This window comes from Alexandromys fortis, unplaced genomic scaffold (assembly GCF_014885135.2).
Source record: "Alexandromys fortis isolate MF-2015 unplaced genomic scaffold, M_Fortis_MF-2015_v1.1 scaffold_19, whole genome shotgun sequence".
Lineage (NCBI taxonomy): Eukaryota > Metazoa > Chordata > Mammalia > Rodentia > Cricetidae > Alexandromys > Alexandromys fortis.
In genome coordinates, this window is record NW_026067890.1 from 17,794,730 (window position 1) to 17,811,824 (window position 17,095).

A 17,095-nucleotide genomic window follows, 5' to 3' on the forward strand; every position below is an offset into this window, starting at 1 on the left:
ACACTGATACATACAGCTAATGGATGATAAATTAGCTTCTTTAGGAGAGAAATTAATCATATCTTAGCAGTAATTTAAAGGTCCAAAACTGCCTTATTTTTGGATGAGTTCATAGAGTGCTATTTGATCTAAATAAGATATAAGAATCATAGATTCTTACTTCAAGCATCCTTGAGGAGCATACTGTCCATCATCACACGCCAACGATGGAGCTGTGAACACAGAAAGGTGAGGTGGACGGTGCACATGAGTTTCTTTAGGACTGCAGGAACAGATTCTTTTTCTCTGTTGATTTAAAGAATAAAAAAAAACAGAAAAAGAAAGATCTCAACACTTGACTATGTTTCGTTGGAAACATGTCACACACACACATACACACATACCACATACCAGACACACCACATACATACTACACACATCACATACACAATACATACCACACACAGCACACACACATCACAACCCCAATCCCCCAACACACCATATATACACACTATACACACCACATACACATAAACACCGCATATACATACCATTCATACACATCACATATGCACACCAAGCACATACCATACAGGCACCATGTAACACACTACATACACACACCACAGACACACATACGATATACACCACACACATGCACACCACACCCCTCCCCACCCCATAGACCACACAAAGAGACAGATCCACCCAGTGGGGAGGATATCTAGAATCTGAATTTGTCTGACAGAACCAAAACTTTTATGCTTATAGGTAGAGTAGGTTTGCTTTGATCCTCAGAACTAGCGGGATCGGCCTATGTCAGGGGAATGAACAGTTCAGATAAAAAGCAGGGAGCCAATTGTTTCCTGCCCCAGAACAGCTCTCACAGACACAGTACCTGAGGTGGAGGGAGAGTCCAGATCTTTTAACTCTAATCCTATTCTTTTCATTACACAACAGTCAACTAAACAAAGTAGTTTGCTTATTCAGTTTTTTTTTGAAATAATAATAAACAATGTATATTGAAGGCTTGTTATATATAGCCCAGGAACAATGTTACTTATTCTTGTAAAAACTATGCCTGAATGTGCATATGTATGTTTGTATGTATGTATGTATGTATGTATGTACGTATGTACGTACGTACGTATGTGAACCATGTAATATCTGGCACCCTTGGAAGTCAGAAAAGGACGTTGGATGCCCTGAAATTGAGTTACAGATAGCTGTGAGCCTATCCGTATATGGCTACTGGGAACCAACCCAGGGTCCTTCATAAGAGCAGCAAGTGCCCTTAATTGCTGATTCAGCTCTCCAGTTCCACTTTATCTTTTTCTCATATTTATATGTAAAAAGTATTTTTTTTTTTTAAATTGATGTCTATGTGTTTTTGTGTGTGTGCCTGTCTGTGAGTCACATGCATGAAAAACCCACAGAGGCCAGAAGAGGGCACTGGATTCCCAGCGTGGGTGCTGGCAATTGAACCCTGGTCCTCTACAAGAACAGCAACTGCTTTTAACCTATGAGCCTCCTCTCTAGTCCCTAAATTCAGAGTTCTGTTGTGTCCCTTGGGCTTAGAGGAACTCTGCGTGTTCCTCCTCAACTGTGTGGAGGAAGTAGTGGCCTCTACCTTGCCAGGTTTGTGGATTCAATGGCATACAAGACTTTGATGACTTAACCCTGTTCCTGACATGTGGCAGACGCTTTCTGTGCCCTGGGTATTACTTGTATACTGGTCTGATAGAGCCAGCGAGAAAAGACAAAATTTAAAAGCATTTTCTTATGGCTGCTTAAAAATTGACAACGCAGAGGCAGCTTTCTTCTTCCACACAGTTCTCTGTGCCACGTGTGACTTGGCTCCAGTGGCTGTGGTACATCTCAGACCACCCTGCTACCGTGGCCTAGCCTGTGCATGCTTCACTTCCGTGCCTGGTTCTTAAACTAACCCTCTCCAATCAAGGTGATGGACAGCACACACAGTTAACTGTCAGACTCAGGATAGCCTTGCCTCATGGCTTCCCAAGTAGCATTATAGGGTACCTATTTGGTAGCTGAGTGAAAGACAAAACACCTCTCTCTGTTGTCAGCATCTCTCACGTCTTCATCTGGGCCTGGCAAGGTGAGTTTGTGCACCGCAGCGGAGGACAACTTAAGCAACAAGCACAGTTTGCTATCTCCTTTCCCATCCATAGCCCCTGCTAACCTTGAACTTACAATGTAGATGAAGATGCCCTTGGAATGGTACTCCTCCTAATTCCACCTGCCAAGTGCTGAGATCACAGGCATGTACCACTATGCTTAGTTTATGAAATGCTTGACTTAGGACCTTGTGAATGATAAGCAAGGGTTGTACCAACTGACCTATAGCCCTAGCTCCTACCAACATTTCTATTAATTTTCAGTCTGCTGTATGCATGCTCTCAATTTTCTGTATGATTTTCAATGAGAATTTTAGTTTCGAAGAAGGTATTTTTGAAGCCTTTAAAGAAGAAATGTTGCAGGTTATTGGGTAGCAGTGTAGCTGGCTCCTTGGCCATAACTCATGTTTACTCTTTTCTCCCTTGTACCTGTAGTCTGGATCTACGGAATCCTGTCGGTGACAATTATTAATTTGGCATCTCTCCTGGGATTGATTTTAACCCCGTTGATAAAGAAGTCATACTTCCCCAAGATTCTAACTTATTTCGTGGGGTTGGCTATTGGGACCCTTTTCTCCAATGCCATTTTCCAGCTTATTCCAGAGGTAAGGGGCTGGGCTATGTGTTTCTGTGAATAATTGCTTATTTTGAACCTTTTAGTATGTTGTGCATTTTAGCCTTCATAATCCTCGCAACATTTTATGATGGATCGATAAGGCTGTGGATAGAGAAGGCAGAGCCACAGTGAGTGGCAAAGGTTGCTTTGAGTGCCAATGAATGTTGGAGTCAGAGACAAAGTGACTGTCCTAGGAAGGCATCAGGACAGGCTCAGACAGTGCTAGGGCACCTTGGAGGACTCCACACTTCATCCTGCCTTTCATTTGGCAAATTTAATTTTTCTGCAATTTGATTGTTTATTGTTTTCTATAGATTATCAAATGTCCATATTATTGAAGGTAGACTACACATTCCCCCCTATACTTACTTACCACAGGCCTGCAAGATAAGATATTAACTGTGTGTGGTTGACAGAGGCCACTCGCCCCTTTTTTTTCAATTGATCGAGAGGATAAAATCAGCCATGGGCCAGTAAATAAAGAGCAACTTCACTCGGGAGGCAGAGGCCAGTGGATCTCTGAGTTCGAGGTCAGCCTGGTCCATAGAGTGAGTTTCAGGACAGCCAGGGCTACAAAGAGAAACCCTGCCTCAAAACAACAACTACTACAACAACAAACAAAACAAAACAAAAAACAGAAAAAAGAGCAACTTAATGTTTTTCTTTGATTAAAGTGTATTTTTTGATATGACTATAGTACATTATTCACTTAATCAATATAAGATGTGCGTGCTTTATTTAATATTTCTGTTATGGCCATATAAGGAAAAGAAATAATGGAAGGAAAATAAGAGAGGGAAAGAAAGAGACCATTGAAGAGAAAAAGTCACAGACACCAATGAGATAAATCCATTTATATGGGAGCCACATCTCCCCACATATTCTGCGCATGTGAAGAGGGAGAGATTAGTGCCAAACAAAGTGAAGGTGGTGTTCAGGCCACACCCCTCCTGAAAGGTTCCAAAATAACAAAAGTCTTCTAGCTTTTCATCTGTATATAAAAATGAGGCATAGGGGCTGGAGAGATGGCTCAGTGGTTAAGAGCATTGCCTGCTCTTCCAAAGGTCCTGAGTTCAATTCCCAGCAACCACATGGTGGCTCACAACCATCTGTAAAGAGGTCTGGTGCCCTCTTCTGGCCTGCAGACATGCACACAGACAGAATATTGTATACATAATAAAAAAATGAGGCATATATTCTTAGAGCTATAGATTTTATTGATAACAACCTAGAAAGAGCCTCAGAGAAATACTTACCAAAGCCTGTCAAATGTGAAGAAAGCTGAAAATCTGAAGGGATTAGTGACTTGAGGACAGCCATTCAGTTAGCTAGCTATGAGAATTACAAACCACACTTTTATTTTATTTATTAAAAATTTCTACCTCCTCCCATTTCCCTCCCTGCCCCTCCCTCTCCATTCCTAAGAGCAGTGCAGTCAGGGTTCCCTGCCCTGTGGGAAGTCCAAGGTCCTCCCCCCTCCATCCAGGTCTAGGAAGGTGAACGTCCGAACAGACTAGGCTCCCACAAAGCCAGTACATGCAGTAGGATCAAAACCCAGTGCCATTGTCCTTGGCTTCTCAGTCAGCCCTCCTTGTCCGACACGTTCAGAGAGTTCAGTTTGATCATATGCTCCATCAGTCCCAGTCCAACTGGCCTTGGTGAGCTCCCGTTAGATCAGTCCCACCATCTCAGTGGGTGGACGCACCCCTTGCGGTCCTGACTTCCTTGCTCATATTCTCCTTCCTTCTGTTCCTCATTTGGACCTTGGGAGTTCAGTCCAGTGCTCCAATGTGGGTCTCTGTCTCTATCTCCATCCATTGCCGGATGAAGGTTCTATGGTGATATGCAAGATATTCATCAGAGCACACTTTTCTTTACAAATGCATTGTATGATACATTTAGCATAATGCAGTGTTCTGTGTATGTGTATTTAGCATCTTGTCTGCTTCAGAAATCACTCAAGGCAAATGTTCCTGTGGATGTTCCAGACAGGAGCCTGTGAGATCTGGTGGTTTTAGTTCACAGGGTGACTTCTAGTCAAAAGGTTTTAATACATCACATGTGGTCTGGTTACTCATGTTTCAGAGTATTTGTGTGAGGGTGGACTTACAACTTTGGGGAAAATTGCATAGTAAGAAGTTATGGCCTTGTTTTCCAGAAATCAATTAAGCTACTTGGTTTTGTCTGAATTGTCCTCTTCCCTAGGCATTTGGATTTAATCCCAAAATTGACAATTATGTGGAGAAGGCGGTTGCTGTGTTTGGTGGATTTTACATGCTTTTCTTTGTTGAAAGAACACTTAAGATGCTACTGAAAACATACGGACAGGTAAATGGACTTGACCAAAGGCATTTGATGTCTTGCTTTTCCAGGATCCCCAACAAAGGCAAGAATTGTGAGTTATATGAACAGTCTGACTCTTATGCTAGCAAAATATGAAGAGAATAAAAAAATCAATATATTGAATATATTGACATGTATATTTGGAACTACCCTGATTCAATGCAAAAATAATAGAAATGGATAAATTGTATTCCCTTTATATTCCTCAAATAAGAACATATATATCTCCTAACACAGAGAAGGCTGAAAATAACCACGTAATCTAGTACATAAGAATCTGTTTAAAGGAGAAATGTTAGCACTTTAAAGAGATGGCATTATAGATATATAAAGTTTTTCTTTTATAAAATGAAAAACAGTGGACTATCTTCACATCTACATGATCATTTTCTTTCTTCTTATAACCTTCTTGTTTTATTCACATGTAGAATGATCACACCCACTTTGGGAATGATGACTTCGGTTCTAAAGAAAAAGCCCATCAGCCCAAAACGTTACCGTTACCTGCTATCAACGGTGTGACATGCTACGCCAACCCTGCTGTCACAGAGCCTAATGGACACATCCACTTTGACACCGTCAGTGTGGTGTCCCTCCAGGTACGCTCTGCTGATTGTGTGTTTCTCTTACTCTTCCATGTGCTTTCACTGTAAAGGCGGGGCTTATCGTCATGTTGGTGTTTCACACATTCGTATGAGCCTGGGATGAGCCTGTACTCTTTCTGCTCTTCTTCTGGATGATTAAATACATGCATTGAAGGAACATGGACTCTTGGTCTTGGGGTCACTTGTTCTCAAAGGTTGTTTAACATACATGAACCTTTCAGTTAGACTCACAAAACATATTTAGTAAAATTAATTCAGGACATTTCTGACACTTTAATTCTTTCAAGATCCCAAACTAAAGGATCCTCTGTGTGATTTTTGAAACTGCAAGAAGATCGGAAGATTTGAAAAGTTGTGTTCATTAATTAATTGACTTAGAATTTATATTTGCACTGTCTGAAGTATATTAATGGATACCATTTTAAAGCAAATATTATATACCAGGTAATATGCAAGGCAATTATTGATTTTTTTATCTCACCTATTTTTTATGACAACTATTGAAAGTAGAGGTTACTCTGTTGAAGGAGGCTGCTTGGTCGTTCTGGTTGCTCTGCAACTCAGACCTGAAATAACCACACAGAAACTGTCTTTATTAAATCACTGCTTGGCCTATTATCTCTAGCTTCATATTGGCTAGCTCTTACATATTAATTTAATCCATCTCCTTTAATCTGTGTATCACCACGTGGCTGTGGCTTACAGGGTAAAATTCCGTCCAGCGCCTGTCTCTGGGGGGACTATGTGACTTCTCTGCAATTCCAGCCTTCTTCCTTCCAGCATACAGTTTAGTTTTCCCCGCCTAGCTATGTTCTACCCTATCAGGCCAAGTCAGTTTCTTTATTAACCAATTGGATTCACAGCATACAGAGGGGAATCCCACATCATTACTCTCTATGCATTACGACTATTTTCATTTCAAGTGATAAAACTAAAACTTAAATTGTCTGTGACCAAAGGATTAATTATTGGAAAAAACCAATGTCTTGTGTGGGGAAGCCAAGGTTCTTGGCCAACAAGAACCCTGGAACCATCAGTACCACCAGCAACCCTTCTTCCTCTCTGCAAGTGTCTCAGCATCATTTTGTTCCTCTCACCCTGGATGGTCTCCTTCCATAAGTGGGACATGCAACCACGACAGCTCCTAGGACTTACATCTTATAATTTCAGCATTTAGGATGAAACCAACTTTTTATTCTTAAACCCCCAGTTCCTTGTAAGCACTCCCTTGGGCCACTTTTTGTTAGAAAGCCACTTTAGACTAAACTAGGTGTCTAAATGGCCAGGCTCCTCAATGGGCTTTGAAGGAAAACTAGTAGTAAGCCAACAGGAAGTTACTTATTACAGTGCAACCAATGATGCTTGTCACTAAGAATACAGAAATGTCTAAATAGAAAAATTTATATCATCCTTACAGTTAACATTTTATTGAGTGCTCCAGGTCTGTGACTTTAACAGTAGACTTATCTTACTACCTCTATAAACTAGAGGACAAATACTGTTTTAATCAGGATTCTAGGACTTTGAGATGTTAACCAGCCCAATATAGAATACAGATGGAGCAGACTGTTGATTAAAGAAGGGTGCTGGGAGGACAGGGCTGCTGGTGTGTGCTGTAATTATCATCGGGCAGATGGAGGGGGGAATCTTCAGTGTGACTCAGCTAGTTAATGCAGATTCCCAAGCTTCAAAGTCAAGCACAATAGAAAAGCGAGCAATTGAGACAAGAAGGCAAAATAACCGAGAAACAAAATACAGAAAAGAAATATTTGAAAGAGATTGTTACAGAAGGAACTCAAGAGTTTTCTTCTGGAAAGAACACATTTCTTTGTCATACTGTTCTCCCACCTGATGAAGGTAAATTCTCAAGTGTGTTTGAAGCAGCTTTGTGTTATTATTAAACTAGTTGGAAATTATCTCAGGTGGTGTAATGAATGGTGATTTTTAACTAAGGTTTCTTAGAGGACATGCTAATGTTCAAACAGATGATTTCTTGTAATAGTTAAGGAGTTACAATGAACATTTTTTACGTGTTCCTGGTCAGTGTTGAAACAGTTGAGGGCCGACCTTATCTGATCCTCTAGGGCTGAGCACAGTTAAGGTAAGGCTATTCACTTAGAGATGTCAATCAAGCCAAGGACATTAAACTTCTGAGACTTGAAACTTGGGTTGCACTGGGCTATTTGATGCTGTGTTCTTCCATGTTTTGGGGGCTCTTTCTTCTCTACAATGCTGGAAGCAAGATGATAACATCAACTTTTCTTTCAGTATGTATTTATTTTACTAAGAAGAGAGAGATAGATTAGCTCAAGAATATTGTTTTCTGAGGACATGGTCATTCAGGGCACAATAAAGGGGACATAGAGAACAATACCCAAAATCTGCCTTCCACCGTGTGTCTAAATCCTAGCTGCCTTACACAGGCTTTGGCAAACAATAGATCCTTTTGAAATCATGGCTGAATTTTGATGAAGATTCCAGAAGAATCAGTCAACTATGCTGCCAACTTAAACACTGACTAATGATTCTTTTAAGCCAGACATGGAGACACAGGACTATAATCTCAACTCTTAAGAGGCTTAGACAGGAAAACTGTGAGGTCAAAGCTAGTCTGAACCCCAGCGAGTTCAAGGCCATTTTGTCTAACTTTGTGAAATCCAATCTCAAAACAACAACAACAACAAAGAAAGAAAAAGAAAAAGACTGGGGATATATCTCAATATTGTAGTACCTGATTATTCTGGGCAAGGCTAAATTTAATTCTCAGCACCACAAAAACCAATAAACTGAACAAAAGTCCCTTCTGGTATCAGTTGGCCAAGCTGACACTCTGCTATGAAATTTAAAACCTGATTTGAATTCTTATCCTGAGGAGGGGAGGGCTTTTCTGTGTCCCCTAAAATGAACAAGACCAGGTCTGGCAGGACTGCCCTTTAAGGAAGAGTGTGACCCTGATCCAGATTTGAACAGGGTTTCCATTGGGATCTTTAGGTTCTGTCAAATGGAGCATGGACAATAAAGTTTTCCAATTCTTTAAAGGGCTAGTGACTGCATTAACAGAGAACAAGTTGTGGGAGTTGATTCTCTTCTTCCACCATGTAAGTTCTTGTAGGTGGAATTTTTCGTAGGGACAGTCGGTTAGTTCTGTCCCACCAGCCATTCCCAAATAACCATATAGACATTTATTATTAATTATCAATGCTCAGGCAATAGCTTAGGTTTGTTACTAACTAGCTCTTACATTTTAGATGAACCCATTTCTATTCCTTTACTTGCTGCCACGAGGCTCATGGCTTGTTACCTCATTTTGTACATGTCCTGCTTCCTCTGAGTCTGACTGGCGACTCCTAAGACTCTGACCTCCTTCTTCCTACCTTATAGTCTGGCTCTCCCATCCAATCTCATCCTGCCAGGCTATAGGTCAGTCAGCTCTTTATTAACCAATAAGAGTAATGCATATTTACAGTGTACAAAGATTGTTCCACAGCAGGTTCTGAGAGTAGAACTCTGGTCATCAGGCTGATGGCAAGCACCGTTACCTCTGCTGAGCTATCTTTCTGTCCCCCTCCCCCCATACATTTCTTTTTAGCAAATCAAATTGCTCAAAAGCTTGGGTTAGCTAAGATATATTAAGACTCTTGCTTTAGAATTAGCTCTGCCTGAGAAAGTTTCTAGTAATCTAAGCACCATGACAAAGGTGTCCCCCAAAAGACGATTGGTGCTGGACTTTTGTAGACAGGTTTCCACTATTTTTTCCAATGCATATTTACTGAGTCCTTGTTCAGCGCCCAGTCCCAGGGTTTGAGGCAAACGCATTCTCCTGCCTTTTAGTTCATGCAGTGGAAATGGTGGAAACAAAGAGGGAAGCAAGAAGCTACGAGAACGCAAAACATCCTTTGGTGGAAATAAAACCTGGTGGTTGACATGTGGGGGCTTCTATGGACAGAGCAGTCAGGAAAGATTCCCTCAAGTCATCAGCAGAGGATTAGGTAAGACAAGAGCCACCCCTGAAGGTATCTAAGAAAAGAATGTCCTGATAATGTATAAAGTAGTCAACCATGTCCTACAAAAAGGAACTGGGACTTCAGTGATATGAAATTGTGTGTTAGCATGGTACACCCATGGTGTGATTCTTCCAGTTTTGGGATAGAAATGACTGGGCTTTCTAACCATCATGAAAAATGAATCCATGGACAGGTGAGAATGAGATTAGAATTCTAGAGCATACTTCCAAGAACTGCACATTTGGTGAAGAGAAAAGAAATGGCCTCCCTCCCTCCCCTCCCTCCCTTCCTCCCCCTCCCCCTCCCTCCCTCCCTCCCCTCCCTCCCTCCATCTCTCCATCTCTCCCTCCTTCCCTCCCTGCTTCCCTCCTTCCCTCCCTGCTTTCCTCCTTCCCTCCCTGCTTCCCTTCCTGCTTCCCTTCCTCCCTCTCCTTCCTTCTTTGTTTCCTTCCTTTCTTCCTTCTTTCATTTCTTTTTTTTTTCTGTTGTTGTTTTGTTTTTTGAGACAGGGTTTTTCTGCATAGTCCTGGAACTTGCTCTGTAGACCAGGCTGGCCTTGAACCTGGAGATCTTCCTGCTTCTGCCTCCCAAGCACTGGCATTCAAGGTGTGCACCACCCATGCCTGGCTCAGCCACTGATATTTTGTCGGGTTTGTTTGGTGAACATTTTGTTGGCGGGATAGTCAGGGAAGAACAAAGGTTTAAATACACTAGCCAGTGTACTGCTGTAGCCGGAGGCTTTTCTCTGCCTAAGCCCATTGTAGTGGTTTCTTTCCTGCCTGCTGGTCCCGACAACTGGTTATAGAATCATCAATCACTCAGAGGCTAATAGTGATGTAATTGCTTGGCTGATGGCTTAGGCTATTACTGGCTAGCTCTCGCTTTTAAATTAACCCATTTTTAATAGTCTGTATATTGCCAATGGGCCGTGGCATTACTTTAGATGTTCTGGCATCCTGCTCTATGGATGGCTCCCTGGCAGCTCTCTCCACCTCGCCTTCTTTCTCTCTCTAGCTCTGCTTGGATTTCCTGCCTAGCTATATTCTATCCTGCCATAGGCTCAAGCAGGTTCTTTATTTTTTTTTTAAATATTTATTTATTATGTATACAATATTCTGTCTGTGTGTATGTCTGCAGGCCAGAAGAGGGCACCAGACCTCATCCCAGATGGTTGTGAGCCACCATGTGGTTGCCGGGAATTGAACTCAGGACCTTTGGAAGAGCAGGCAATGCTCTTAACCACTGAGCCATCTCTCCAGCCCAAGCAGGTTCTTTATTAACCAATGGAACGCATACATATTCGCAGAGTACAGAAGGCATTCCACACCATACTGCTGTTTTCTATGTTCTTTAGATTATATAGAAGTGTAGGTGGAGTTTAAGAAACAAAGTTGAAAGGCCTGGTGTGACTCCATGAAGCAGCAGGTGCTGTGGGGTCAGCTATAGAGGTCAGAATAAAAAAGGGCTTTATAATATTGAATACTTATAATATTGAATGTTCTAGATGACTCCATTGAAATGCTGGAACACAGTATAAAAAATTTGTGGTTTGTTTGAATTCAAGTTCAGGAATTGAACTGGCAACATCAGATGCTAATGTTTTAACAGAGTTAGACTTTTTTTTCAAAATTGAAGATAGTAAGAAACTATTGAAATTATGAGTTAAGAAAAGTTTAACTTGATATGACATTGATAGAACACAAATTAATAGTAATCTAATTTTTAATAGCATGATTCTTGATTTGCTATGAAATACAAGAAGACTGAAAAATATTATAAAATAATTAAAATGCATAACTAAGGAATAAGGTATTTTTTTTATTTTTTTCAAACAGTCTGGCTTATCAGCATGCAGACTGCTTAAATTTCGTTAGTCTCTAGTATTTTGTCTGTGTTCCGTCATATAAAACCAATAGCTTTTGACAATTTAAAAACACGTTATCATCAAAACATGTATTTATCACAGATGTTAGAAGGTAGATGGGAGTTCCATTTAGAGCCTTTAGACAAACGCTGCAATTTCTTTGCACCTAGAGAATGGGAAACACAGCAACCTGTGTGACATGGGGACAGGGATGTGGAATGTGCAGCCAGTCACTTAGCTGTCTCTAGATCGTGGGACGCATCCCGCCTTGAGGTTGGTTAGTTCTGTCCTCTGAGACGGAGGGGTCCTGTTAACCTCTGGCTGTGGAACATTGCTTCCTCTAGGACACACAGCTTGGGAATGACTGCTGTTACTGGATCTTGATTCCCTAGGAATACCAGGTCCTTGGTGGCGTGTGTTAGCACTGCCAGGCCACTAGAGGGACCATCTGGCTCACTCCTCGGGCGGTCTGCAACCAGTCCCCTACTTATTTTGTAGAAAGAGAAAAGAAATTCCTCTGCCATTTACAGAAGTTGAGTACTCTGTGTGTTATGTTTACAATTGAGGTACAATGACGTGGGATTTGTTCACAAAGTCGGTGATGTCTGGGAGACAGAGGACATCGGTAGCTGATATAAAGTCATACTCCATAAATAAAAAGTGTTTTTGAGATGCTTGGATCTCTGTGAGAGCCTTACAGATTTTAACACATGAAGTCACCCAGTAAGCATTTTTCAAGTATCCAATGTGTTTCTGGTGATCTTCTAAGTCCTGGTAAGCTGTCAGAGGGATGGAGGAACACACTCTCTGCCCTTTGGTATGTAATGCTACAAATGTTACAGAGAACTGGGCCACTAAAACCATTGACCATCTATCTGTCTCCAGCGTGGGGCTCAATTTCAGCCTTGTTTGCTTTGCCTGTGAATGAGGCTCTTGGGTGGAACTTTCCCAAAGGAAAATCTCCACTTTCCAGAGGTGAGGGCCACCTGGCTACAATGGCTTAGAAGAAAGGAACTGGGGTTCCTCGTGTTAATGTGCCTCAAATGGAAAATTATAAACTAGGTTTTTTCTTTTAGTTCCACTCTGCATTCATGTGGTCAGCCGCATTGCAAGTATTTACTATTTTTAAAATTAAAACAGTAATTTTTTTTCCCTGAGGCTGGATCTCTCCAAGTGATCCCAAATACTGGGCTTGCAGGAATGAGCCACACTCTGGCTCTGTGTACTATTTTACTTATTTATTTATTTATTTTTTAAAAAAAGATTTATTTATTATGTATACAATGTTCCTCCTGCATGTGCTCCTCTACGCCAGAAGAGGGCACCAGAATCTCATTACAGATGGTTATGAGCCATCTTGTGGTTGCTGGGAATTGAACTCAGGACCTCTGGAAGAATAGCCAGTGTTCTTAACCTCTGAGCCATCTCTCCAGCCCTCTGGGTACTATTTTAAATCATATAATTTGAATGCCATATCCTTTAAAAAACCAATGTCAGTTAATTTCGTATACGTGTCTATGCTAAGAACTGGTTAAAATGAAGCCCAGTGTCAGACTTCAGTAAGAATTGAAGATTTCTTTGGCCTTAATTTTTTTATATATTTATTAAAAATTTCCACCTCCTCCCCTCCTCCCATTTCCCTTCCCCCGCTCTACCTCCCCCTCCCTCTCCAGTCCAAAGAGCAGTCAGGGTGCCTTAAAAATTTTTAAATTAAAATATAATTACATCACTTCTCCCTTTAACCCATCCCATGTCCCTTCCCATATCCCTCCTTCACCCACTCCCAAATTAATGGGCTCTTTTTCTTTGATTATTATATTTCATATATATTATATATGAAAACAATATATTTATTATTTATACATAATATAATATACAAATATATAACATAATATATAGTATTTTATATAAAGACACAAAAATACATAGATATCAGCTACTGAGTCAGCTCAGCGTTGCTTGTATGTACACAATTTCAGGGCTGACCCCTTCTTACTGGGTAAGCAGTGGGATCTCCTGCTGGTCTTGCATCCCAGTTCCCTGCTCCGCATGATCTATAGGGGGAACTTCCTGAGGGAAGCCTTGCTCCAATCAGTTCTGATTCCACAAGAACAAAGCTGGCCATGAACAGAGGATGGCTTACAGGGTGGTGTCCTTGTTAGTTTTGATTCTACCAATCAGGTGACTGATCAGTTAATTATGATTGGTTCCTTTGGGTTATGGGCTGGGCTGTAGAATATCTTGGCGAAACTGTCTTTGAGTTTTTTTTTTTTTACGTGATTCTAAAGTTTTAATTTAGTTTAATTTTAAAGAGCTGAAAAAAGATGCCCGTCTTTAAAAAAAAAATGCCCTTATGTAACTGTCAGGCCATAACATTTCCCCATAGATGGTGGAGGGTTTTTCTTAAGGACCCGCCCGTGCCTGTGCCTGCTGCTGCAGCCTCTCTCGTTAGTGGAAGTTCTGGAATCAGTGAGAATGTACTTATCTAAACATGTCCTACACTAAATTGTTTTCACTAATCAAGCAAGACTTATCCCTATTTAGAAAAATTAGTGAGGTTTTACTCAATTAGGCTTGATGTCAAGCTAATTTTCCCCCATTAGTATAATGAAGAATTGCTATGTTACTCTAGTATGCATGTGGATTGATAAAAAAAGTTGAAAATTAATGCCAGATATATTTTTTTTTAATTTGGGAAATAAAGAGAGAAGGGGGAGGTCTGAGTAAATGATTCTGGCTATCAGAAGAGTTGCTTAATTTGTTCCGTGGAGAGAGCCCAGCTGCAAGCCAGCACAAGCCATAGAACACACAGAACACTTACACACACACCCCAGTGCCAGTGGGTCTGCGGCACCAGCTTTCTCAAGTTTGATTTTATTTTTAAACATTGCATCGTGAAAGACTCTATCGCGTAATTATTGGTCTTGCTGAAGCAGGCTTCTTTCTCTTTTTTACTGCTGATTTCAAAGCTGTTCACCTTGTGCTCTATTCTTTCCATGCCGCACCCCGCAGCTTGGGAAATGCTGAAGCAGGACCTGGTGAGTTAACGTTTGCCTCGTGGGTTGCATGATGGGAAGTTTGCTAAGCAAAAGGAGATTGGTGGTTTAGTGAATGGCATCTATGATTCTTGGTAAAGCTCTTGGGAGGCAGGATTTGTTTAATGCTTTAGTTAATCTATGTTCTATTTTCATGTATATTTAAAGTAAAGATCCCAAGCTAGAGCAACCACAAAGGTAAAGGACTCTGCAGATGAAGTAAGGCCTTGCCAAGATGGTCTTGGGTCTGATGTCATTATGTTACGTAGTAGAGTCTTACACACACACACACACACACACACACACACACACACACACACAACTAAATAATACCTGCATCTGTCTATAATGATGTTTATTTAGTTTATGTCTGAGGCAAACATCCAGATTAAAGAAATCTCATTTTTATAATGATTACTGCTTTACAGATAATGCTAATGAATAAACCATAATGGAAGGCATTTGGAGAACAACTTAAGTGCCCATTCATAACAAATGGACCTTCAGGGTAGAACCAGATCGTTGATTGGCTGGTAACTTTGATCTTTCTATATGTCTGCTTTTTTCTTTAGAGAATTTTAGTCCTTCTGAGAATCTCAACCCCATTAAATTAATGGATCCTCATTTATGTTATTCAAGTGGTGATTTATCTGACCTTTAATGTGGTCCAATTTATCAAAAAGTATGGTAAGTTCTGAGTTCTAATCAGTAGGGATCTTAATTCTTTTGGGAGTGGTTGAGATATTATTGCTTTTTAATTCTGTCAGCAGGCATCAGAAGACTAAAAAAAGCCAGACTGTGGTTTTTTTTTTGTCATATATCTTATTTAGAATATCAAAGAGCTTAATGAACATGGCTTCATTAAACCTTCATAGCAACTCAGTGAAGGTGGATAGAAGTTGGAAACATTTACTGGAGGAAAAAGGGCACCTATAAAGATTACCTTTGAAAGTTTGTTAAGCCTTTCAGGTCTCTGATTCGATACTTTATAGTTTGTCCTCCTTTACTGCTGGATTATAAAATGCCTTTGGAAAAAAACCTGAGGTGAGAGATCAAACATTGTTCATAGTTTTCTAGACTTCAAAGCAAAACTCAAATCTGGAAGTTGTGTTGTAGTTGGAAAGTAAAATCACAAATTACTCATTGGGTAGATGCCATGTGTGCAGAAATGGTTCAGACTTTCTGTGTATTTTATCTTTTAGCTTTAGCCCAGATTTTACAATCTTGGACTCTTATATGAAAACAATAATATCTACCCTAAATTGAGTTTCCAGACGATACATGATACACCGTAGGAACATTTTATCCTCTATATGACATCTTGCCTCATGAAGCACATCACTGAAGCTACATGAAAGTATAGGAAGTGGTCTTCATACCATAATTCTTTCATTCATGCAATATCAGGTGATCACCTCCACGCGTCAGACTGTATTTTATGTCCTAGAGATACCACTGCAAAGAGATAACTAGTCAGATAGTCGTATGGGACACATAGCCCAGCACTGCAAGGCTATGAGCCGGGCACAGAATTAAAATGTCGTGAGGTGGTATCCACAAGACCACATTGGTTTGGGTGGTCAGAGAGGATCTCTTTGAGGAGGAGACATTTAAGTTCGACACTCACTGTGAGAAGGAGCTGTCCCTGAGAAGACTGTAGAGAAGAATCTTGACTGAGCTAACACCCAGTCACACATCTCTAGGCAGGACAGAATTGAATGGGTTTCAGGAATACAAAGGTGGTCTGAGCAGCGAAGAACAGTGTGCATGCCGCTACATAAGAACAGCAGAGAAAACTTTAGACGGAAACTCTTCAAATTAAGCATTACTGTGTTCTAACATAGTATAGCATGATCTAAGCAAGGCGTTGGTTCTCAAATTACTTTTTATTAAATGCAACGAGATTAGAAGAGTCAGGCAAGAAGAAAAGCGGAGTTTTCCACTTATGCTTGCAGTTGGTAAACAACAGCGTATACTTTAAGTATCTCTATAACGTGTCAGCATGCCTCAGAACACCTCAAATCAGACCAACGTATTCTGTTCAAGTACAGACTTGCTTGCTTGAGTCACTGACGTTGCCCAGTACGGAGGCTGGGAAATAATAGCAATAAAACAACCCACTACTGTTGGAATAAACCCCTGGGCCCAGAACAACATCCATGAGTTATGTCAAGAAGCTCAGAAATATATCCAACATAATACAAACAGTGAACTGGCTGGCCCTGCAAAATGCAGCAACAGCAGCAGCAGCAGCAGCAGCAGCGCAGCGTGCTGTCTCTTGGCTGTTGGCCTTTGTTGTGCAGGCTCTGAGTCAGGCATTCTGATTTGAAGTCCTGGATTTCTTTTTTTAACTGCGTGATCCTGGTCAAGTCCTTGCTTCTAGTATTTTTATATTTTTGCAGTTAGAAATTTAGCACCATTTTTCTCAGGTGATTCAGAAGGGACTTTTCAAATAAGAAGCATTTGGCAGGTTACATGTTCTTTCTGCTACTACTTTAATGATCCCCC

At 40.7% G+C, this 17,095-nt stretch overlaps 1 protein-coding gene across 2 annotated transcripts in view; it reads left to right on the top strand.

Annotated features, from left to right (window-relative positions):
* The window catches only part of Slc39a8 (solute carrier family 39 member 8), a 55,659-nt gene that overhangs the window by 27,151 nt on the left and 11,413 nt on the right, over positions 1 to 17,095 (top strand). For both annotated transcript variants that reach the window (XM_050145403.1, XM_050145472.1), the window contains exons 4-6: positions 2,556 to 2,725; positions 4,942 to 5,064; positions 5,508 to 5,678. In XM_050145403.1, coding sequence (XP_050001360.1) covers positions 2,556 to 2,725; positions 4,942 to 5,064; positions 5,508 to 5,678 — 464 coding nt within the window. The remainder of the gene's footprint in view (positions 1 to 2,555; positions 2,726 to 4,941; positions 5,065 to 5,507; positions 5,679 to 17,095) is intronic.